General features: G+C 53.5%; 1 protein-coding gene and 1 long non-coding RNA gene across 15 annotated transcripts in view; one reads left to right on the plus strand and one right to left on the minus strand.

Annotated features, from left to right (window-relative positions):
* The window catches only part of TECPR1 (tectonin beta-propeller repeat containing 1), a 42,287-nt gene extending 22,479 nt beyond the window's left edge, over positions 1–19,808 (minus strand). For 3 of the 14 annotated variants that reach the window (XM_074034438.1, XM_065541681.1, XM_065541680.1), the window contains exons 1-8: positions 19,711–19,808; positions 12,332–12,575; positions 11,319–11,501; positions 11,002–11,124; positions 9,428–9,553; positions 5,303–5,477; positions 5,084–5,184; positions 2,473–2,574 (exon numbers count right to left, since the gene is read on the minus strand). Coding sequence is in view for 10 of the 14 variants with exons in the window: in XM_065541681.1 (XP_065397753.1) it covers positions 2,473–2,574; positions 5,084–5,184; positions 5,303–5,477; positions 9,428–9,553; positions 11,002–11,124; positions 11,319–11,501; positions 12,332–12,556 (1,035 nt within the window). In the remaining 4 variants the exon portion in view is untranslated. Of the gene's footprint in view, positions 1–2,472; positions 2,575–5,083; positions 5,185–5,302; positions 5,478–9,427; positions 9,554–11,001; positions 11,125–11,318; positions 11,502–12,331; positions 12,576–18,968; positions 19,130–19,710 lie in introns of all 14 variants that reach the window. The other 11 variants (XM_074034440.1, XM_074034439.1, XM_074034434.1 and 8 more) reach the window with 7 other exon arrangements.
* Positions 19,809–19,932: 124 nt separating this feature from the next.
* LOC135970088 (uncharacterized) lies at positions 19,933–25,166 on the plus strand. Its single transcript, XR_012432215.1, has 3 exons — positions 19,933–20,063; positions 24,671–24,781; positions 25,022–25,166. It is a non-coding gene; the product is annotated as an uncharacterized lncRNA (long non-coding RNA).
* Positions 25,167–25,450: the final 284 nt, after the last annotated feature.

The following is a 25,450-nucleotide window of genomic DNA, read 5'->3' on the forward strand; positions in this document are numbered from 1 at the left end:
GCTCAAGTGGTTCTCCTGCCTCAGCCTCCCGAGTAGCTGGGATTACAGGCTCCCAACACCACACCCGGCTAAGCTTTTGTTTTGTTTTGTTTTTAGATGGAGTCTTGCTCTGTCGCCAGGCTGGAGTGTAGTGGCGTGATTCGGCTCACTGCAACCTCTGCCTCCCAGATTCAACTGATTCTCCTGCCTCAGCCTCCAGAGTAGCTGGGATTACAGTCATGTGCTACCACGCCCAGCTAATTTTTGTATTTTTAGTAGAGATGAGGTTTCACCGTGTTGGCCAGGCTGGTCTCAAACTCCTGACCTCAGGTGATCCACCTGCTTCGGCCTCCCAAAGTGCTAGGATTACGGGCGTGAGACACCGCGCCCGGAATGTTTTTGGTTTTTTTTAGAGACAGGATCTCACTCTGTCACCCAGGCTGGAGTGCAGTGGTACAATCGTGGCTCATTGCAGCCTCGACCCCCTGGGCTGAAGCAATCCTCCTGCCTTGGCCTCCTGAGTAGTTGGGACTACTGGTGCACACCACCACACTTGGCCAACTTTTTAATTTTTGTAGAGATGGGGTCTCACTATATTGCCCAGGTTGGTCTGAAACTCCTAGGCTCAAGTGATCCTCCCACCTCAGCCTCCTAAAGTGCTGGGATTTACATGTGTGAGCCACCCCACCTGGCCGTGGTGTTTTTTTTTAAGATGCAAAGTAACCACCCTAATTCTGACCTCACTTTCCATGGAAAAGGTCTCTGGGTAGGCATCTGACTCTCTGCCTTTGGGTAAGAAGTAAGGTTTGCTAAAGGGCTCAGGTGGCCTGGCTAGGTAGGCTGCAGCGTCTCTGTCCCTTGGCCCTGGCAGGCTCGGCTCAGACTCAGCTGAGTCGCCTCCGACTCAGCACCCCTGTGCACTAGCAGGTGCCTGTCATCCCCCGGCCTCTGGGTGCTGTGCCACCAGGGTGGGTGGGAGGAGGGCGTGGCAGCAGAGGGAAGCCTGGCACCTCAGAAAGAACTTCTTGCTCAGTGTAATGGAGTGGGGGGCTCTCCTTGACAGCAAGGGGCTGAACCCTTTGAGTTTTTTTTTTGGAGACAGAGTCTCGCTCTGTTGCTCAGGCTGGAGTGCAGTGGAGCAATCTTGGCTCACTGCAACCTCCGCCTCCTGAGTTCAAGTGATTCTCCTGCCTCAGCCTCCCGAGTAGCTGGGACTGCAGGCATGTGCCAGCACACCTGGCTGATTTTTGTATTCTTAGTAGAGATGGGGTTTCACCATGTTGATTAGGCTGGTCTTGAACTCCTGACCTCAGAGGATCCACCTGCCTCGGCCTCCCAAAGTTCTGAGATTAGAGGCGTGAGCCACGGTGCCCAGCCCACCCTTTGAGTCTTAAAAGTCCCCAATCCTCATTATCTCTGAGAAGGCCACACTGTGAAACTGTGCAGGTGATTCTTAAGAGCGGCTGCACTGACCGGGCATGGCGGCTCATGCCTGTAATCCCAGCACTTTGGGAGGCCGAGGCAGGCAGATCACTTGAGGTCAGGAGTTCGAGACCAGCCTGGCCAGCATGGTGAAACCCTGTCTCTACAAAAAAATACAACAATTAGACAGATGTGGTGGTGCACACCTGTAATCCCAGTTACTTGTTAGGCTGAGGCAGGAGAATCACTTGAACCTGGAAGGTGGAGATTGCAGTGAGCCGTGATTGTGCCACTGCACTCCAGCCTGGGTGATAGAGCGAGATTCTGTCTGAAAACAAAACAAAAAAAAAAAAAAAAAGAGAGAAGCTCCGTCCTCGGAGTCCACGTTAGGGGGTCAGCTTCATCCTTCACTTGGTGACCATCGCACCTGATTTCACCTAAACATTTCTCAAGGAAACCTTCCAGTCTCCAGGAACCCCTTCCTGCCGCCTGTCAGGCCAGATCCGTGCTCATGACTCTGAGGCCTTAGAAAATTGACCTAAGGGGCCGGGCGCGGTGGCTCAAGCCTGTAATCCCAGCACTTTGGGAGGCCGAGGCGGGTGGATCACGAGGTCAGGAGATCGAGACTATCCTGGCTAACACGGTGAAACCCCGTCTCTACTAAAAATACAAAAAACTAGCCGGGCGTGGTGGCGGGCGCCTGTAGTCTCAGCTACTTGGGAGGCTGAGGCGGGAGAATGGCGTGAACCCGGGAGGCGGAGCTTGCAGTGAGCCGAGATCACGCCACTGCACTCCAGCCTGGGAGACACAGCGAGACTCCGTCTCAAAAAAAAAAAAAAAAAAAAAAAAAAAAAAAAGAAAATTGACCTAAGCGAGGGCCCCATGACCCTGGCAGAACCAGCCCCTGGGAATCCTCGTGGGCTGAGAGCGTGCAGAGGTGCCAGGACCCCCACTGTACCGCCATCATGAGCTCCTACAGTGGGAAGGGGCCACCACCGGGCTATTTTGTGGCATGAGGAGCCTCCATCCGGAGACCCCTGCTGTTCAGGGGCTGCGGACCCCCGTGCACACCTGGTCGTTCATTCCCACGTTCACCATCAGCATCTCACCAACCATCTCAATCCAGCTGGTGCCACAGGGATTGTGAGAGTTGACGCCTCTTCGGAACCACACCTGGGGGAGTCAGAAATACACGTTTTCCTGGACGGCCAGGGAAACAGACGGTTCATTCGTTTAAGCCTCAGGGAGAACAAGTGAATAATTTGATCCTTTGGTTCGTGTCACAAATGAGCAGTCACACATCATTTAGCGAGGAAGCCCCTATCCACAATCCACGTCCCTCTTCCCACACCCCGGCTGCATCTCCTGCGCCTGGCACTGTCCCACGAGGGCTGAGGGTCCCCTGGCCTCAGCCACACGTGTCCTGGCAGCTGCCTGCCCATTCTCCAGCCTAAGGCTTGGAAAAGGCTACTTTATTTGAATTGAGTTGGTCCCTGTGAAAGACAACGGCCTTAATAATGTTATTTACGAAAACTAGTTTTTAAAAAGCTCATTCTTAGAAAACATGAGACCCCTATGTTGGGTCTATTCTTAGCACTTCAAGAAATACTTAAACTTAAAGCGAAGTATTTTCATGTCAACGTGTAAAAATACACACACTCCCACTAGATTTTCCCACACTACCTGTGGCTCTGTGATTCAGCCGCTGGTCATGCTCCACCCTGCCACCCGGTATTCCATCCGGGCTGTTCTGATACATTCTCCATGGTGGCCTGGGAGGCCCCGTTAGTCTCAGACCTACTGGACATCTTGTGCTATTAGAATTCCTGAGATGCCGCCAGGCATGGTGGCCCACGGCTGTAATCCCAGCACTTTGGGAGGCCGAGGTGGGTGGATCACCTGAGGTCAGGAGTTTGAGACCAGCCTGAACACATGGTGAAATCCTGCCTCTACTAAAAAATACTACAAATACTAGTCGGGTGTGGTGGTGCACGCTTGGAATCCCAGCTACTTGGGAGGCCATGGCAGGAAAATCGCTTGAATCCGGGAGGTGGAGGTTACGGTGAGCTGAGATTGCGCCACGGCACCCCAGCCTGGGCGACAGAATGAGACTCTGTCTCAAATTAAAAAATAAAAAAGGCCGGGCGCGGTGGCTCAAGCCTGTAATCCCAGCACTTTGGGAGGCCGAGACGGGCGGATCACGAAGTCAGGAGATCGAGACCATCCTGGCTAACACAGTGAAACCCCGTCTCTACTAAAAAAATACAAAAAACTAGCCGGGCGAGGTGGCGGGCGCCTGTAGTCCCAGCTACTCGGGAAGGCTGAGGCAGGAGAATGGCGTGAACCCGGGAGACGGAGCTTGCAGTGAGCCGAGATCCGGCCACTGCACTCCAGCCTGGGCGACAGAGCGAGACTCCGTCTCCAGAAAAAAAAAAAAATAAATAAATAAATAAATAAAAAAATAAAAAAAAGAAATCCAATTTTGCCCATTTAATCCAAAGAAAGTGGCACGTTGCCGTATGAGGGATTTGGAAGTTGTGGTCCCTGGGAAGTGGGGTGACCAGGACCCAATGTGGGGGACAGTCTGGTCTGTATTTTTGTGGGCTGGGAGTGGCCTCAGACTCTGGAAACTTCAGCACCGGGGACACAGATGCAGACGTGTAGGCCGTCAATCCCCTGGGCCAGGGAAACCCCCTTGACAAGCAGTTAGAAAAACCCTGTGAGTGGTTGGAAATTGGCTGGTTTTATTGGACTTGCCGCTAAGATGCAAAAGACAAGCACTGACTAGAGGAAGGGGAGGCGCTCGGTTAACTGAGGGCTTCAGGAAATTTGCTTCTGATTCTTTGAAATGTTGCAGCCTATTAGGTGACACTCTCAGTTGCTGCATTTGGGTACCAGGGTGTGGGTGGAGGAGGATTTTACAGCACCAAACGTCCTGGAGATTGGCAACGATTTCAGCAACAAACAATGCATGGTGCTCGGCTGGTGCCAGATTTATTCGAATGGGTTTTTCTTTGTTGAGATGGAGTCTCTCTCTTGTCGCCCAGGCTGGTGTGCTGTAGTGCAATCTCGGCTCACTGCAACCTCCGCCTCCCAGGTTCAAGCAGTTCTCCTGCCTCCCAAGTAGCTGGGATTACAGGTGCCCGCCACAATGCCCAGCTAATTTTCTGTATTTTTAGTCAGAGACATGGTTTCGCCATGTTGGCCAGGCTGGTCTCGAACTCCTGACCTCAGGCGATCTGCCCACCTTGGCCTTCCAAAGTGCTGGGATTACAGGTGTAAGCCACTGCACCCGGCCCGGGTTTTTCTTTTTTTTTAAATTTGAGACAGGGTCTGGCTCTGTCACCCAGGCTGGAGTATAGTGGCGTGATCTCAGCTCACCGTAGTCTCCAACCCCTCGGCTCAAGTGATCCCCCAACCTCAACCTCCCTTGTCGCTGGGACCACAGGCATGCACCCACCACATCTGGCTAATTTTTACATTTGTATTATTTTTTGTAGAGATGGGGTCTTGCTATGTTGCTCAGGCTGGTCTCAAATTCCTGGGCTCAAGTGATCCTCTGGCCTTGGCCTCCCAAGGTGCTGGGATTACAGGCGTGAACCACTGTGCCCTGCTGTTTAGGCCACACTTGCAAGAAGAGAAAACAGCCTTCAAGGGACCCCGTGCAGCATCCCCGTCTTACCTTCTGGTCCTTGGTGACAGCCCAGACCACGTTGACTCCCACCGAGACGTGCATGACCCCGTTTTCAGATCCAGGAGGCTCCACAACGGACCAGGAACTTCCTACCGGGCCCCCAGGAAACCCCCAGTGGTCCCCATCAGCCCGGACAGCTGGGGAGCAAGTGACTCTCACCCTTCTCCCCAGTACAGGGTGTGCGGGCGGGAGGGCCGGGCTGCCCACCTTTGGGATTGCTCCTGTTGATTCCTTCCCGGACCAGGGCCTGCCCCTCCCAGAGTGTGGCCCACAGGAGGTCGTGGGGCCCACAGCTGATCTGGACCACCTCCCCGGGGGTGTCCAGCAGGGACCAGGAGGACCCTTCAGGGTTGGAGTGGCTGACGTCCTCTCTGTACCACACCTGGGAGGCAAGACAGGGACATGGCACCTGCATCCACTCATTCCCACCAGCCAAGCACGGGGGTCTCGGCGTGGTGGGGGGTGGGATCCATGTCCCCTGACCGTCCAAATCTCACTCCCTGCCCCCTACCCCAGCCAAAAAACGCAAACCCTGGATTCTGGCGGTCCTGGGGGATACACTTGTTCCATTCATCTCCTGGGGATGACGCCCCCAACCCCGCCCACTCATGGACACCCACCTACCACCTGACTCCAGCGTCAGGCACGGGGGTCTCCGGCCACCCCAGCCAGTCCGTGTGTCCCACGCCCCCTTGTGGCGATGTGCTCTCACGACACCCAGCTCTAGGGGAGGCCAAGGTCCCGATGGATAAATGGGAAAACTTCCAACCCCCATTCATAAAACTGTCTAAGATGTCAGTTCTTTCTCCCTTCACTGAATGGTTAAGACTGGGAGCAACGGGCTCAGAGCATCCGAACTGTTTGGCTCATTTTACCTGGGGGAGACTGCATGTCACTTCGTGATCCAGAAAGGGCAAGTGACCCTCCCCATCGGGCTGTCTTCAGACTCGGGACCCCCGCCTCCCAATCCTGCCACCATCCCCCTACAGCGGGCCCTGCAGCACCAGGCCTGGGAGCCTCTCTTCTGCAAGCAGGTGGCTTCAGGGCCCCTCTGTCTCCCCAGCTTCTACAGAAGCCCAGGTCCTGGTGCCGCCTCTCATGGACCACAGGTGTGGTGCAGGCAGCACCGGCTCACGGCCGACATTCTGGGAAACAAACGCTGCTCTGTGGCCCCTGTTCTCCCCTCTCCATCTTTGCACCCAGGTGGGCATGGCCCCCCGAAGGGGGCTCAGTCCCAGGCCAGCTCCCTCACTCTGCCCGGCCCCAGGCCAGCTCCCTCACTCTGCCCGGCCCCTTACCATCGCCCTTCAGCAGGGCTGAGGAAGCAACTGTGTTCGCCTTTGCACAGGCCAACGTGGCTGCAGAGGGGGGCTGTGACAAAACCCGTGACTTTTGATAACCGCTAAGCCCACTGGGGAGCTGTGGTCAGTGCGTGGCGAGAGTGACTGAAGAATCCTGACGTGCGACTGAAAGCCGTGACTCGAGTGTCAGTGCCCTGAGCTCAGGACCCTTGGGGCCTCTGCTGCCCTCGGGGGCTGCTTCGATTCCTCTGCTTAGGAGGATTCACAAACTCCCTGAGACAGGACTGCCTCTCTCGAAAGAGCTACAGATCCACCACCCACCTACCCACCCATGCACCCACCCATCCATCCATTCATCGGCACACTCACCCATCTGTCCATCTGCACACACCTTCCATCCATCCACACATATACCCACCTATCCATCTACCCATACACCCACCTACCCACTCACCCATCCATCCACACACCCACCCACCCACTCACCCATCCATCCATCCACACACCCACCCACCCACTCACCCATCCATCCATCCACACACCCACCCACCCACTCACCCATCCATCCATCCACACACCCACCCACCCACTCACCCAAACATCCATCCACACACCCACCCACCCACCCACCTATCCATCCATCCACGCACCCACCCACCCACTCACCCACACCCACCCACCCATCCATCCATCCACACACCCACCCACCCACCCACCTATCCATCCACACACCCACCCACCCACTCACCCATCCATCCATCCACACACCCACTCACCCACTCACCTATCCATCCATCCACACACCCACCCACCCACTCACCCATCCATCCATCCATCCACCCACCCACCCACTCACCCATCCATCCATCCACACACCTACCCACCCACTCACCCATCCATCCAGCCATCCACCCACCCACCCACCTATCCATCCACACACCCACCCACCCACCCACCTATCCATCCGCACACCCACCCACACACCCACACCCACCCACCCATCCATCCACACACCCACCCACCCACCTATCCATCCACCCATCCACACACCCACCCACCCACTCACCCATCCATCCACACACCCAACCACACACCCACCCATCCATCCACACACCCACCCACCCACATACCCATCCATCCACACACTCACCCACCCACCTATCCATCAGCACACCCACCCACACACCCACACAACCACTCACCCACCCATCCATCCACAGACACACCCACCCATCCATCCATTCATCTGCACATTCACCCATCTGTCCATCTGCACACACCTTCCATCCATCCACACATATACCCACCTATCCATCTGCCCATACACCCACCCACCCACTCACCCATCCATCCATCCACACACCCACCCACCCACATACCCATCCATCCGCATACCCACCCACCCATCCACACACCCACCCACCATCCATCCACACACCCACACACCCACCTATCCATCCGCACACCCACCCACACACCCACCCACTCACCCATCCATCCACACACCCACCCACTCACCCATCCATCCACACACCCACCCACACACCCACCCATCCATCCATTCACACACCCACCCACCCATCCATCCACCCACCCATTCACCCATCCATCTACACACCCACCCACCCATCCACATACCCATCCATCCACACACCCACCCACCCATCCACATACCCATCCATCCACACACCCACCCACCCACCTATCCATCTGCAACCCACCCACCCATCCACCCAACCATCCACACACCCACCCACCCATCCACACACCCACCCACCCATCCACACACCCACCCACCCACATACCCATCCATCCACACACCCACCCACCCACCCACACACCCACTCACTCACCCATCCATCCATCCACCTACCCACTCATCCATCCACACACCCACCCACCCATCCATCCATCCGCACACCCACCTACCCATCCATCCATCCACACACCCACCCACCCACCCATCCATCCACACACCCACCCACCCACCCATCCATCCATCTATCCACACACACACCCACCCACTCATCCACACACACATCCATCCATCCACCCACCCACAAACCCACCCACCAATTCACCCATCCACACACACACCCACCCACCCATCCACACATCCACCCACCCATCCGCAAACCCACCCACCCATCCATCCACACACCTACCCATCCATCCATGCACACACCCAACCACCCGTCTGTCCATCCACACACCCACCCACCCATCCATCCATCCACACACCCACCCATCCATCCATCCACACACAAACCCACCCACCCATCCACACACCCACCCACCCATCCATCCATCCACACACACACCCACCCATCCACACACCCACCCACCTATCCATCCATCCACACACCCACCCATCCATCCACCCACCCACAAACCCACCCACCAATTCACCCATCCACACACACACCCACCCACCCATCCACACATCCACCCACCCATCCGCAAACCCACCCACCCATCCATCCACACACCTACCCATCCATCCATGCACACACCCAACCACCCGTCTGTCCATCCACACACCCACCCACCCATCCATCCATCCACACACCCACCCATCCATCCATCCACACACAAACCCACCCACCCATCCACACACCCACCCACCCATCCATCCATCCACACACACACCCACCCATCCACACACCCACCCACCTATCCATCCATCCACACACCCACCCATCCATCCATCTGTCCACATACCACCCATCCATCCACTGGCACACCTTCTGTCACCCCAACTTCTACCCCCACACTATTCCTGAAGACTGGGAGACACCAGCAGGGAGCTGGCAGGGGGCTCAGAATCTGTCTTGAGGAGGCCGCTTTGGTGTGCCTGAGCTGAGGCTGGGCACTGATCAGCATGCTGGGGTCTTGGAGAGAAAGGCCAGGAGCAGGCATGGGGTCGGGGGGCCGGGGCTCCTGGGAGGAGCAAGACCCAGGGGGTGCACAGGACAGGACCCACGGAGGTGGGGTCGTGGGGAACTGGGGCAGCGAGAGGGGTTGGCCTTACCTTGCCCTGCAGAGACACAGCCCACACTGACAGGCGGCCCACAGGCTCCTCCGTGATCTCCCAGCCCCCTACAGAGAGGTCGTTGAAGGGGTCGGGCAGCTCCTTGGGGTCGTCCTTCGAGGGGATCTGAAGCAAGGAGGTGAGAAGCAGAAGCAGTCAGCGCCTGGGCGTGCACCCACCTCCCGCCTGCCTGCCATCCAGATGTCCATTCTCCAGCCCAGCCTGCAGCTGCCTGAATTTACAGGGAAGGCAGCATCAGGACTGTGAGGACCCCTGCCCCATCCTCCGTCAGCCGAGTGGTCACCGCTGCCCCCGTGTGGAAGGCGGATGCGCTGCAGAGTCTCAGCTCTGGGCTTTCCAGTGACCTGATCTCGGTGACTCGGTTGCCAGCCCTAAGAATGAGGCTGATGACAGAAGATGGCCCTGCCAGTGTAAGTCTTCAAAAGTCATTGGCCCTCCTAGTGCTTTGGGAGGCCATGGCAGGAGGATTGCTTGAGGTCAGGAGTTCAAGGCCAGCCTGGGCAACATAGTGAGACCCCATCTTTACAAAAAATTTATTATTATTTTTTTTGAGACTGGGTTTCACTCTATTGCCCAGGCTGCAGTGAAGTGGCGCAATCTCGGCTCACTGCAACCTCTGCCTCCTGGATTCAAGTGATTCTCCTGCCTCAGCCTCCCGAGTAGCTGGGATTATAGGTACCTGCCACCACACTCAGCTAATTTTTGTATTTTTAGTCATCCTGAGTAGTTAGGATTACAAGCATATGCCACCACGCCCGGCTAATTTTTGCATTTTTAGTAGAGATAGGGCTTCACCATGTTGGCCAGGCTGGTCTCAAACTCCCAAGTGCTGGGATTACAGGCATGAGCCACCGCACCCAGCCTCTACAAAAAATTTAAAAATTAACAGGGCATGGTGGTGCATGCCTGTAGTCCCAGCTACTAGGGAGGCTGAGGTGGGAGGATTACTTGAGCTCAGGAGTTCAAGGCTACAGTGAGCTATGACTGCACCACTGCACTCAACAGGGTGCAACAGAGCACAGTCTGGGCAACAGAGCGAGACCCTATCTTTAAAAAGAAAAAAAAAATAGGGCCAGCTCCCTGGTCTCCTGGCTTCTCCCAGGCCCAGGGGCAGCCCCAACTCACAGCCCTGGACATCCCAGGGAGGCCTCCACTCATTGGAGGCCACACCAAGACCCGGGTCCAGGGCTGTCCTCCCTAAGCTGGGAGATGCTTCATGGAGCAACGCTAGAGTCAGAAGTGCCTCCCTTGGCTGAGGGGGAGGACAAAGTGCCAGAGGGAGGCTCGGTCAGGGACACAGCAGCTTGGAGACCAGGGTCAGGGCAAGTTCTGTGCTGTCCTGGGCCCGGCCTGGCTCCCTGTATGACCATCTCCCAAGCAAAGGGACACGCAGTGCTGTGGTGTTCCCGGGACAGGAAACGGCTCAAAGGCTAGGTCCGAAGGTGGGCGTGGCGTCCCCCGGTGCACACGGGTGGGGAAGGTGGAAAGGAGGCTGCATGTCACGGTCTGTCCTGGCCCTGTCCTGCCCCCAAGTCACATTCAGGAACAGAGACCTTGGCCCAGATGTCCCGGGACTTGTATCTCCTGTACCGGATCCATTTTCGGCGCCGCACACAAGAATTCCACTTCTTGTCTCTCGTGTAGGTGGCGGGAAAGTCGATGGCGTACGTCCACCCCTGAAACACCAAGGAAAGGGCTCTCAGGGTCTGCAGGGAAGGTATATGAAGAGCTGGGGAAGGTTGGGAGGGAGGGCGTGGCCTGAAGCCTGAGCTCAGGCACCACAGGGTGTAGGGGACAGAAGCAGGGACAGGCGGAGCCCTAGGCATCCCCTCCCCACAGGGCAGTCATGGAGGGTCCCGAGTTCACCTACCCCTTTCTCGGTGGGTTCGCCTCCAAAATTTTCATCCACGTACCAGTCAGACTCCCACTCCCAGTGCGGCGAGGGCAGCGCCACCCCATCCAGCGGCCGGTGCTGGAGCCCACTCACGTCACTCCACGCCCAGCGGTCACTCAGTAGGAGTTTTTCACAGAAGCCACCCACGGGATTCCAGCGCTGAGGGTCGGGGACACACAGGTGGCCTTGGACCCAAGCCTGCTGGGTGGGAACCCAGGCGGGCCGGGCATCTCCTGCCCAGCCAGCCCCCTCATTGATCTCCAGAATAGGAAGTGGGCAGAGGGCCTGTTCCCCAGCGACTGAGGACCCCTACGCCACTTTATCACGAGCCAGCAAGTACATCAGCGCGGCCCCAAGGGGCAAAGAATCCTCCTGCCAGCCACGGCGCTCTAAGCAGGACAGGCGGTGGAGGGCACACCTTGTCCTGGGCTCCCGGAACCATGGAGGCTGCCCTCTTGGGGACCTGGCCGGCCTGCTTTGGTAAGGACACAATAGTGGCTTCAGCCTCAAAGACCCTGCATACTATGCAACTTGGAATTTTTTTGGGGTGGTGCAGGGGGACAGGGTCTTGCTCTGTTGCCCAGGCTGGAGTGCAGGGCACGATTATGGCTCACTGCAGCCTTGACCTCCCTGGCTCAAGTGATCCTCCTGCCTCAGCCTCCTGAGTAGCTGGGACTAAAGGTGCGCACCACCACACCCTGCTAATTCTTGTATTTTTTTTGTAGAGACAGTGTTTCGCCATGATGCTCAGGCTGGTCTCAAACTCCTGAGCTCAAGCGATCTGCCCGCCACAGCCTCCCAAAGTGCTGGGATTACTGGCGTGAGCCACCACGCCTGGCAGCAACTCAGATTTTTAAGTACAAGGAAGGAAATGAAGGCAAGAACTGGTGGGGAATCTGGGGCCCCTATTTCCCTTCTGTGGTTCATCATTTTAACCAATAACCCAGCAAACCGACCCAATCGGCAACTCCAACCATGAGGATCGCTACCTGATTCTCATAGGCCTCCTCTCGGCGGCGGATGGGGACATCGCTGGCACACACATACACGTAGACCTGGTTGTCACAGGCAATGCCCCAGCAGCACTGCGTGGTGGCGCTGACGCGCTTGAACTCTAGCTGGGAGTCCTTGCACAGCTCCCAGTACTGGCCGGCTGTGGACAGCGTGTACACTCTCCCGAAGAGGTCCACCGCCCACAGCACTGAGTTGGGCATGGCAGCAGCTGGAGGTAACCTGTGGCAGGAGGACGAGGGTCAGCGTTCAGGCTCCCAGCCCAGGGGACATCAGAGTCAAGTGAAACCTGGGAGACTTCTACTGTGACTATTTATTCTTTTTTTTTTGAGATGGAGTATCACTCTGTCACCCAGGCTGGAGTGCAATGGCGTGATCTCGGCTCACTGCAACCTCCACCTCCCGGGTTCAAGCAAGTCTCCTGCCTCAGTCTCCCGAGAAGCGGGGATTACAGCCGCCTGCCAGCACACCCAGCTAGTTTTTGTATTTTTAGTAAAGACAGGTTTTGTCATGTCGGCCAGGCTGGTCTTGAACTCCTGACCTCATGATCTGCCCGCCTCAGCCTCCCAAAGTGCTGGGATTACAGGCGTGAGCCACTGCACCTATGCAACTATTTATTCTTTGTTTTTTTGTTTATTTTTTTGAGACGGAGTCTCACTCTGTTGCCCAGGCTGGAGTGCAATGGCATAATCTTGGTATCTTGGCTCACTGCAACCTCCACCTCCCGGGTTTTCTCCTGCCTCAGCCTCCCCAGTAGCTGGGACTACAGGTGCACGCACCACCCCTGGCTAATTTTTGTATTTTTAGTAGAGACATGATTTCACCATGTTGGACAGGCTGGTCTCGAACTCCTGGCTTCACGTGATCCGCCTGCCTCTGCCTCCTGAAGTGTTGGGGTTACAGGCATGAACCACCATGCCTGGCCTCTTTTTTGTTTTTGAAAGAATTTAAAAATAGATCACTTGAGGCCAGGAGTTCAAGACCAGGCTGGTCAACATGGTGAAACCTCATCTCCACTAAAAATATAAAAACTAGCCAGGCATGGTGGTGTGTGCCTGTAGTCCCAGCTACTCAGGTGGCTGAGGCAGGATAATGGCTTGAACCCGGGAGATGGAGGTTGCAGTGAGCAGAGACCCTGTCTCAAAAAAAAGAATTTAAAAAGTAGAGACAGGGTTTTGCTCAGTCACCCAGGCTGGAGTGCAGTGGTTCAATTACAGCTCGTTGCGGCCTCGAACTCCTGGGCTCAAGTGATCCTCCTGCCTCAGCCTCCTGAGTAGCTGGGACAACAGGCATGCCCCACCATACCCAGCTAATTAAAAAATTTTTTTGTAGAGACAGAGTCTCACTATGTTGCTCAAGCTGGTCTCAAACTCCTCGTCTCAAGCAATCCTCCCATCTCGGCCTCCCAAACTGCTAGGATTACAGACTTGAGCCACCACGCCTGGCCAGATCTTTGTTTTCAAAACAATCAATGAAAGCTTACAGGTTTAGCTGAATCTCAAAAGATATAACTACCCCACTGCCTCCCCAGGGGTCTCCCCCCCATGTTGGCCTCTATCTGGGCATGGTGAGGGCATTTACACATGCCTGGCATTCTAGCCAGAGCCAACGTGACCATGTGAATTCAAAGACATAGTGGTCTCCTCTTCATGCTCCCTCAGCGACTCCCTCCTCCCCCTCCCCTGGCTCTCTTCTTCTGCTGTTCTCTACTCCTTTCTTTTTCTTTTCTTTTTAATTTTTTAGAGAATGTCTTGCTCTGCTGCCCAGACTGGAGTGCAGTGGTGCAATCACAGCTCACTGCAGCCTTGAACTCCTGAACTCAAGCCATCCTCCTGCCTCAGCCTCCTGAGTGGCTGGGACTACAGGCATGTGCCACCATACCTGGCGAATTTTTTTTTTTTTAACTTTTTTCTAGAGATGGGGTCTTGCTATGCTGCCCAGGCTGGTCTTGAACTCCTGGCCTCAAGCGATCCTCTCACCTCGGCCTCCCAAAGTGCTGGGATTACAGGCATGAGCCACTGCACCCAGCCCTTTCTCTCCTCTTTCTCTGTGCTTTGTAGGCATAGCCAAGGCTATTGCTAAGCTCTGCCACTGACTACTCCTGGCCTCACCTCCAGGGCCCACAGTGCTGTTGCACCCAGGGGTGTCCTTCCTGGAGCCCTGGCTCCTGGTAGGAACAGTCTTTCCACCACGGCAGGGCCACATGGCCAGACACAAGGCAGCCAAACACAGAGCTACCGGATGAGGCCACCGGGGCCATCACCTGAGAAGCTCTGCCTGATAGGGCGGCTCCCAGATCCAACCCAGGACACTGCCCCAGGGCCTGAAGAGAGGAAAGAGCCTACAGATGAAGACATGGCCAGTCTGACTTAAATACCAGAGCAAAAGGAGATACGCAGAGTTTATTTAGGTGCCTGGAGGCTGGGCCCGGTGCTCCCGCAGCATGCCAGAGCCATGCGGGTACTCCAGATGGCTGGGTGACTGTGGCAATGGCACGAGATAGAAGCACATCTGAAAATAGGAGTAGCTGCCAACAGCAAAAAAAAAAAATAATAATAAGCCAGGTGCGGTGGCTCACACCTATAATCCCAGCACTTTGGGAGGCTGAGGCAGACGGACCACCTGAGGCCAGGAGTTTGAGACCAGCCTGACCAACATGGTGAGACTCCATCTTTACTAAAAAAAAAATGCAAAAATTAGCCGGGCGCAGTGGCGTGCACCTGTAATCCCAGCTACTCAGGAGACTGAGGCAAGAGAATCACTAGAACCAGGAGGTGGAGGCTGCGGTGAGTTGAGATTGCACCACTGCACTCCAGCCTGGATGACAGAGCGAGACTACGTCTCAAAAAAAAAAAAAAAAAAAAAAATGCTCTTTGGGTTCTGTTTTTTTTGTTTTGTTTTTTTTTTTTGTTTTTTTTTTTTGAGACAGAGTCTTCCTCTGTTCCCAGGCTGGAGTGCAGTGGCACGATCTCAGCTCACTGTAACCTCCACCTTCTGGGTTCAAGTGATTCTCCTGCCTCAGCCTCCCAAGTAGCTGGGATTACAGACCTGCACTACCACGTCTGGCCCATTTTTGTATTCTTAGTAGAGATGGGTTTTTGCCATGTTGGCCAGGCTGGTCTCGAACTCCTGGCCTCAGGTGATCCGTCCTAAAGTGCTAAGATTACAGGCGTGAGCCCCCGGCCATGGCCGGGACAAGGTATATCTTACAAACACCAAGAAGACAGAATGCAGGTTGAAAAGGAAGTGAGTGAGAGGGTGAGGAACAGGAAGACAGGAAGCAGAACAAAAGCTCAGCTCTGGGAAACTCCCATAACAGGAAGTGGACAAAAAGAACAGGAGGGAGACTGCCCAGTAGAATGGAGCAAGCCCAGGGAGTAAGAGCCCCTCGAAGAGTGGCCAACCTCCTCCACCCCAGGGCACCAAGGCCCGTCAAACATATAAGAAAATCAGAACACCAGCCTTCTGGAACCATTTGAAACTGGCATCTGTGTCCAGGGTCCTGAGCTGGGACCCCGGTGACCTCCAGTGACCTCTTCATACCTCACTGATGAGGACTGAGGTCCCCTCTGGCACCTTCACAGTGACTAAGAGAGTCCCGAGCTGCCTGGATCTCAGGATGATACATTCTGGGATCGTCACTTTCTTGTGCCACCAAAAGCTAACTAACCTCTCTATGCCTTAATTCCTCATCTATAAAAGGCAGAATGGGGCTGGGCGCGGTGGCTCACGCCTGTAATCCCAACACTTTGGGAGGCCGAGGCAGGCAGATCGCGTGAGGCCAGGAGTTTGAGACCAGCCTGGGCAACGTGGTGAAACCCCGTCTCTACTAAAAATACAAAAATTAGCCGGGCGTGGTGGCGGGCGCCTGTCATCCCAGCTACTCGGGAGGCTGAGGCAGGAGAATCGCTTGAACCTGGGAGGCGGAGGGTGTGGTGAGCCAAGATTGTGCCACTGCACTCCAGCCTGGGTAACAGAGCAAAATTCCATCAAAAAAAAACAAAAAAAAAAAAGGCAGAATGATATAGTGACATACATACCTATTTCTTATGAGAATTAAATGAGATAATATTGGCACAGAGCTTTTAATACACAGTTCAGTACCCAGCAAGAATTTGATGTTCCTTGGCATTTTTACTTGGGATTATTTACTTTTTACTTGGCATTGTTAGTGGGTACTTGCTACCACAAACTGTCACTTCTTTTCCATCTCTTAAAAAATAAAAAATTAGGCCAGGTACAGTGGCTCACGCTTGTAATCCCAGCACTTTGGGAGGCCGAGGCGGGCGGATCACGAGGTCAGGAGATTGAGACCATCCTGGCTAACACGGTGAAACCCCGTCTCTACTAAAAATACAAAAGATTAGCCGGGCGTGGTGGCGGGCGCCTGTAGTCTCAGCTACTCGGGAGGCTGAGGCAGGAGAATGGCGTGAACCTAGGAGGCGGAGCTTGTAGTGAGCCAAGATTGCGCCACTGCACTCCAGCCTGGGTGACAGGGCGAGACTCTGTCTTAATAAATAAATTAATTAATTAAATTTAAAAAATTAAAAATCAGCCAGGTGTGGTGGCTCACACCTGTAATCCCAGCACTTCGGGAGGCTGAGGTGGGTGGATCCCTTAAGCCTAGGGGTTCAAGGTCAGCCTGGGCAACATGGCGAAAACCTGTCGCTACGAAAAATGCAAAAATTAGCTGGGTATGATGATTTGCTCTTGTAGTCCCAACTACTTGGGAGGCTGAGATGGGAGGATCACTTGAGCCTGGGAAGTTGAGGCTACAGAGAGCTGAGATCGAGAGACTGTACTCCAGCCTGGGCGAGGGAGCAAGATCCTATCTCAAAAAATAAAAATAAAAAATAAGAAACCAGGGCAGGGCACAGTGGCTCATGCCTGTAATCCCAGCACTTTGGGAGGCTGAGGCTGGTGGATCACCTGAGGTCAGCAGTTCGAGACCAGCATGGTCAACATGGTGAAACCCCGTCTCTACTAAAACTACAAAAATTAGCCAGCTTGGGAGGCTGAGGCAGGAGAATCGCTTGAACCTCGGAGGAAGAGGATGCAGTAGGCCAAGATCATGTCACCACACTCCAGCCTGGGCAACAGAGCAAGACTCCGTCTCAAAAAAAAAAAAAAAGAAAAAGAAAAAGAAAAAGAAAAAACCAAGTCCCTTTCAGGTCTGAGTCTTCAACCTCTTCATTTCCATAATAGTCTCTGCACACAGTGGGTGCTGAAACAACGTTTAAGGATAATCACCACCACCTACCTCCAACACGCTGCCAACTCCCTGATCTAAGACAGAAATACTTCTCCGGGGAAAACAAATGCCACAAATAACTTGAAAAGCAAGGTCATAATCGGTGGACAGATATGTAATAAAGCAAGTAAAGTGTCAGTAGTAGAAGAATCTAGTTGGTGGGGAGGGGGATGCTGACTGTGTAATTCTTTCAACTTGGCTGTATGTGTGAAAATCTTCAATAAAATGCTAGGGGAAGATGAAGGGTTTTTTTTTTTTTTTTTTTTTTTAGTTGTCACTTTCTATAGCGTTAAATATAAGTTAGTCTTCAAAGATAGCTCAGAGGCCAGGTGCAGTGGCTCATGCCTGTAATCCCAGCATTTTTCGAGGCTGAGGTGGGAGGATCACTTGAGCCCAGGAGTTCAAGACCAGCCTAAGCAACACAGGGAGACCCCATCTCTACAAAAATAAAAAGTAAAAAAAAAGAAAAAAATTAGCCGGATGTGGTGGCACATGCCTGTGATCCTAGCTACTTGGGAGGCTGAGGCAGGAGGATCACTTGAGCCCAGGAGGTTGAGGATACAATGAGCTATGATTGTGCCACTACACTTCAGCCTGGACAGCAGAGCGAGACCTTGTCTCAAAAAGGAAAACAAACAACAACAAAAAACAAAGATAGCTCAGAATTCACTGGATAAGCAAACAGTTTAGCTAGACTCAGTCTTCAGGTAGAGCTCAATGAAAGGAGATTTTGACTTTCCTACAGAGAAATGACTAAGCATTAATGTATTCATAGACATCATTGAACCTTCTGGGCAGTTAATGGGAGGAGACTCTGCTACAGTGAAAGGAAGGGGTGGAGGTTGCTGTTATTTACAAACTCCCTTCAGAATGGAGACCCAAGTACCGGTCACTTCCCAGCTACAGTTGACATCCGGTAACCATCCTTGGTGAGCCACATTTCCTTTCTGCCTCTGCCAAGAGGCTCCCCCTAGCTCCTCATGGGCCACTTTCTGGCTGTGAGCTGATCAGGCAACTTGTACAGGGTCACGGGGTCAGAGGACTCTTGAAAGAGGGGTGGGAACATGAAGCCCCATGATTCAGGGATCCTGGGACTTGTTTGTTTTGTAGGGTTAGAGGGATGGAGGAAAATCTTCCAAATCAGCAGCCTCGAATTCACCAAGAATTTCTACAAGATGAATTTGAGTTGAACCTTCAGTCGTTCCACGAAGAAGGTCTGCTCGCCACCCTCAAAGCCATCTGCCTTTCTGTCTCGGTTTATTCACAGATCCTTTCAGAGACCAAAAAAAGCACCCAAGAGAAGCGGGGACAGAGATGTGGTAGAGGAAAAGACACAATACCAAGAACGCTCCGCAAGCACTTACTCACTTCCTCTGAGCCTTAGGAGTCCTACCTAAAAGGTTTCTTGCTTATTTTTCTATTACACTGTCACTCCCATCCAGTATGCAAACAGAGTCGGCAATGCCTACTACAGTAGCTCGCTGGCTGCAAGGTGCAGGGGCTGTTCAAAAGCGACATCGGGGTCCTAAAAGGTGGGGAAAAGCAGCAGAACTTGCATGGCAGTTGATTCTTTCCTGAAGAATAGGGTTCGCCCAGCCCCACCAGGCAGGAGGTGTCCTGAGTCAGCCTGGCGTTCAGCCCAGTTCTGTGCACTTGGGTGACAGGTGGTGCCCCTGCACTGCCACCAGTAGCATATGTGGGAGCTCTGGGCCCTGACCATCTGCCAAAGCTAATCTGACGACAAGCAGATTTGCTCCCATCCATGCCCAAGGAGAGGGCTAGGCAGGCCCTTTGCTGCGTGATTCTCGAAACCAGGATCCCGCGATCCGCTTCTCCTATGGCTGCAGTCCAAAGGCTGGAGTGGGGACGTCACCTGCACCAGGCCACTTCGCCAGACTGTGGGCGTTCCAGGGCAGGGGACAAGGGTGGCACCCTCCAGGCGTGCAGGCGTGAGGACAAGTGCGGTCCCTCCTTGCTCCCTCCCCCCGAGTGTTCGGGCAACCAGCCTGGGGGTGGTGGGGAAGGCGGCGTGCCCAGCCCTTCATCGCCCCAACCTTTCCCATGGCCCTGGCCGCCGCTGCAGCTGGGGCGCCGCGCTGCACTCACCTGAGCCCGCGCGGGGCGGGGCGGAGTCGCGGTGGTAGCTCCTCGGCGTCCGGGCTCAGCGGACCAGCCCTCCCGGGGCCCGGGCAAGAGGGTGGGCCGGAAGCGGCATCAGGCCCCGTGCCCATTGGCCAGCCTCTCCAGGGCGCTGAGGCCTGGGACGTGCCATTGGCTGCGGTGCGCCGCGTCGGCGCGAGCTTTGAGGTCGCGTGCCCGCCCACTTCCGGGGTCGCGCCAGGTCAAGAGTCCAGAGTCGACTGAGTGAGTTCCCGCACTCTCTCTGGCGGCGAGACACCGGCCGCCCTCCAGGACCTGGCCTGCAGGAGCGGAGAGGGCGGTGTGGACACCGCCTGCAGGCGAGGAGAAGGGGTAGCGGGGAGGGTACCTGGGTGCGTGGCGCTGCGGCGACAGGAGGAGCAGTGTGTGGGCGCCCGGCGTGGGGCGTGGAGAGGACGCAGGGAACAGGTGTCTTCCTGATCTCCATCGAACTGAAACGTAGCCTTTGAGCACACACTACACTTAAAGCTTTACTATTTCGGGGAGGATTCCTGGAAACATATGTGATTTTATGACTATAGCATGGCGTGGTGTCAGTAAAAGGCCCCGGATTGCTCAAACTCTATTGCCAGTGACAAAACCCAGTGTAAGCTGGCCTAATATATTAATAGTAATATGTGAGTCCTCCTGGGGTGCCGAGCACTGACGTAAGTGCTTTACTTGGGTCTTATTTCATCCTCCAGCAACCCAAAGAGCGGGTGGCGTCATTGCCATTTTACAGATAAGAACACAGGCTCATGGGTGGAGCGACTCACATTGTAAGCGATGGAGCTGGGATTTGAAAACACTGTATCCCGCCTGGCAGAAAACTGGCAAGGTTAGGATGGAGAAAGGAGAAAAAGGAAAGATGTCTGGGCCAGGTGCAGCAGTTCATACCTGTAATCCCAGCACTTTGGGAGGCCGAGGCGGGTGGATCACTTGAGGTAAGGAGTTTGAGACCAGCCTGGCCAAGGTGGTGAAACCCCATCTCTAGTAAAAATGCAAAATTAGCCAGAGGTGGTGGCGCATGCCTGTAATCCCAGCTACTCTGAGGCAGGAGAATCGCTTGAACCCGGGAGGCAGAGGTTGCAGTAAGCCGAGATCCTGCCACTGTGCTACTGCACTACAGCCTGGGTGACAAGAGCAAAACTCCTTCTAAAAAAAAAAAAAAAAAAAAAAAGGCATCTGATGAAAGGCTACCGATCTGATGAAAGATACTACCCGACACTGAGCTAAAACAATGTCACCTGGTTGGACCTAGTGACCTATTCCCATCCGCAGCCCCCCGCACCCGCCAGGTTCTCTCTTATTTCTGGGGATGCAGACAGTTTTTTCCTGGGCCTTCATGTCTGGGGAAGCCCCACATAGGCCAGCTCCAGTGGAAGAAAAAGCCTCCAGATGCCTCCTGTTCACCCCGGATGGCTCTGCTGAGTCCTGTGTCTGACCTTGACTTTAGCTTGGGCCTGAGGGACTGGCATTTGTGGACTTCATCTGGAGATGTGGGCAGAGCCCACCTCAACAATAAGGGCTAAGCCAAGCACAGGGGTGGCTCCTCAGAGGAAGATCAGGGTGCTGTTAGCAGAAGGAGGATGAGTGGGCCGGGTGCAGTGGCTCATGCCTATAATCCCAGCACTTTGGGAGGCCGAGGCAGTGAGATCACGAGGTCAGGAGATCAAGACCATCCTGGCTAACATGGTGAAACGCTACCTCTACTAAAAATACAAAAAAATTAGCCGGGCAAGGTGGCGGGCGCCTGTAGTCCCAGCTACTCCGGAGGCTGAGGCAGGAGAATGGCATGAACCTGGGAGGCGGAGCTTGCAGTGAGCCGAGATCGTGCCATTGCACTCCAGCTTGGGTAACAGAATGAGACTCTGTCTCAAAAAAACAAAAAAGGAGGAGGGTGAATGGTCGCTAGACTGCTGGAGAAATAGTCTGGAGGCAGGGAGCCCTGGGTTCTGTCCTGCCTGTGACACTCTGTAGCCATTTATCTCCTCTTTAGCTTTAGTTTCTACATTAAAAGAGGCATTGAATTAGGAGCTTTCTATGGCCCCTTGCAGTTTTCATGTGTGGTGACAAAGTTCCATACAGTTTTCCTGAATTCAGGGGCTGGGGACCCATGTCCCCCTACCCCGAGTTCTTTTTTTTTTTTTTTTGAGAGGGAGTCTCACTCTGTCGCCCAGGCTGCAGTGCAGTGGTAAGATCTCAGCTCACTGCCACCTCCACCTCCCAGGTTCAAGCGATTCTCCTTTCTCAGCTTCCTGAGTAGCTGGGACTACAGGTGTGTGCCACCATGCCAGGCTAACTTTTTTATTTTTAGTAGAGACGGGATTTTGCCATGTTAGCCAGGCTGGTCTCGAACCCTTGACCTCAGGTGATCCAACCACCTCAGCCTCCCAAAGTGCTGGGATTATAGGCGTGAGCCAGCATGCCCGACCAGAAGGTTGCATTCTTTTCAGTCTGTGATCAGCCTTTCACTGAATACACAATTTACATGTGAGAGTGGGTAGAGGAATAGTCACATATGCTTTACTCACTGTCTGGCTCAGTGAATCTGCATTTTTGCATAAACAATAGGGCAGAGGAAGAAACCACATGTGCATTTGTCTTCAGTGAGCAGAGGGATGACTTGTCTGCGTTGTCCCTGTGAAGAAAAGCTGTGAATTTACATTGCCAGGGTAAAATTCATCAGAACTGTTTTAGGGCAAAGATCTTGAGGCCCAAAAGGAATTTCCTTGTGGAGAAATTGTGAAGGGGGTATGTCGCTCTTTTGAACTTTCTAGCTATCTTATCGAAGAACAAAATGGGAGGCAGGTTTGTCTGACGCGATCCTCAGTTTGACTTCTCTCTTTGGCTTAGTAATCTTGGGGTCCCGAGATTTATTTTCTTTTCACAGTAGGAGATATTGATCAGGTCAGTGCTACAGTTCAAGGGTCAGAAGCGTCTGAACCCGAGCGGCTCCATCTTGAACAAGGGCTGGGTAAAATGAGGCTGAGAACTGCTGGGCTTTATCCCCAGGATGTTGGGCATTCTTGGTCACAGGATGAGATAGGAGGTCAGCAGGTTTGGTATCACAAGATACAGGTCACAAAGCCTCTGCTGATAAAAGAGGATGCGGTAAAGAAGCCAGCCAAAACCACAAGGGTGATGAAAGTGACCCCTGGACCAGGCGCCGTGGCTCACGCCTGTAATCCCAGCACTTTGGGAGACCGAGGCGGGCGGATCACGAGGTCAGGAGATTGAGACCACAGTGAAACCCCGTCTCTACTGAAAATACAAAAAAAATTAGCCAGGCGCGGTGGCAGGTGCCTGTAGTTCCAGCTACTTGAGACAGAGCGAGACTCGTCTCAAAAAAAAAAAAAAAAAGTGACCTCTGGTCTTCTTCTGGTCTTCCTCACTGCTCATTATATGCTAATTATAATACATTAGCATGCTAAAAGACACTCCTACCGGCGCCATGACAGTTTATAGATGCCATGGCAACGTCAGGGAGTTACCCTATCTGGTCTGAAAAGAGGAGGAAACCTTGGTTCCAGGAATTGCCCTCCACTTTCCTGGAAAACTCATGAATAATCCACCCCTTGTTTAGCATAGAACCAAGAAGTAACTATAAGTTTACTCAGTCCAGCAGCCCATGCTGCTGCTCTGCCTGTGGAGTAGTCATTCTTTTATTCCTTTAATTTCTTTTAATTTTTGTTTATTATCATTTTATTTGAAATGGAGTCTCTGTTGCCCAGGCTGTAGTACAGTGGCGTGGTCTTGGCTCACTGCAACCTCCACCTCCTGTGTTCAAGTGATTCTCCTGCCTCAGCCTCCTGAGTAGCTGGGATTATAGGTGCACACCAGCATGCCCGGCTAATTTTTATATTTTTAGTAGAGATGGGGTTTCACCATGTTGGCCAGGCTGGCCTCGAACTCCTGACCTCAGGTGATCCTCTCACCTCAGCCTCCCAAAGTGCTGGGATTACAGGCGTGAGCCATCGCACCTGGCCTGGAGTTGTCATTCTTTTATTCCCTTACTTTATTATTATTATTATTTTTGAGATAGTGGTTTACAGGCATAAACCACTGCACCCAGCCTATTTTTGAGATAGAGTCTTGCTGTGTTGCCCAGACTGGAGTGCAGTGGCACTATCCCAGCTCACTGCAACCTCCACCTCACAGATTCAAGCAATTCTCCTGCCTCAGCCTCCCAAGTAGCTGGGATCACAGGCGCGTGCCACCATATCCAGTTAATTTTTGTATTTTTTGGCCGGGCGCGGTGGCTCAAGCCTGTAATCCCAGCACTTTGGGAGGCCGAGACGGGCGGATCACTAGGTCAGGAGATCGAGACCATCCTGGCTAACACGGTGAAACCCCGTCTCTACTAAAAAATACAAAAAACTAGCCGGGCGAGGTGGCGGGCGCCTGTAGTCCCAGCTACTCAGGAGGCTGAGACAGGAGAATGGCCCGAACCCGGGAGGCGGAGCTTGCAGTGAGCTGAGATCCGGCCACTGCACTCCAGCCTGGGCGACAGAGCGAGACTCCGTCTCAAAAAAAAAAAAAAAAAAAAAAATTTTGTATTTTTAGTGGAGATGGGGTTTCACCATGTTGGCCAGGATGTTCTTAAACTCCTGACCTCAAGTCATCCACCCACCTTGGCCTCCCAAAGTGCTGGGATTACAGGCGTAAACCACTGCACCCAGCCTATTCCTTTACTTTCTTAATAAGCTTGCTTTCACTTTATGGACTTGCCCCAAACTCTTTTTTACGTGAGGTCCAAGAACCCTCTCTTGGGGTCTGGATCGAGGCCCCTTTCCAGTAGAAGAAGGATCAGGAGTAGACAAAGGAAAGTCCAGATCCCTGGCTTAACGGAAACTACTCTCCAGCAAACAAGATAAAACTTGCCATCTCCCTTTAATTGAAGTCCCTAATGTTTACGTCCCAGTAGGTATCCATATGGTCTCTGTATTTACCAGTGGGCTGAAGCTTGCTTTGTACATTACTCGGCATGACACCACATGACTACTCCTGACAGTAATTTGAGGAGCTTCTGATGATGGTAAACTTGCACAGTATGTTCAAAACCAACCTACAATCTGTGTTTTGCCTGTATGTTTCAAAAGGAACATGTCTGTATATTTTGACTCCAGAAATATAATTTGTCAAACAAACCAATTATCGTACCTAAAATGTCTTGAGTTGTGTTTTATCACAATTTACACAGATGAGTTTCATTTCGTGTAATTAACCTATTCCAGTGTGATGTTTCTCGTCCCAGCTTTGTCAGCTCTCTTTCCAGCACAGAAACAGAGTTCCACTAACCGTCGCCAAAGGCAGGACCTGTGAACAGCTGAAGCACCTCCTGGTTTCTGCTCTGCTGAGCCTTCCGTAGCAAATCCCAGGCAGACAGGGTCCTGAGGATTGATGGCACCTGGGCAGCAGGTGTGACCTGCCACAGCATTCTCTTATGCCTCTCAATCTTCCGGCATGATGGCTCATTCCTGTAACATCAGAGCTTTGGAAAGCGGAGGTGGGAGGATCACTTCAGATCAGGGGTTTGAGACCAGCCTGGGCATCAGAGGGAGCCCCTATCCCTACAGAAAATTTTTTTAATTAGCCAGGTGTGGTAGTGCATGCCTATAGTCCCAGTTACTAGGGAGGCTGAGGCAAGAGGATCACTTAAGCCCAGGAGGTTGAAGCTGCAGCAAGCTGTGATTGTACCACTGCA

This window comes from Macaca fascicularis, chromosome 3, assembly GCF_037993035.2.
Source record: "Macaca fascicularis isolate 582-1 chromosome 3, T2T-MFA8v1.1".
Taxonomy (NCBI): domain Eukaryota; kingdom Metazoa; phylum Chordata; class Mammalia; order Primates; family Cercopithecidae; genus Macaca; species Macaca fascicularis.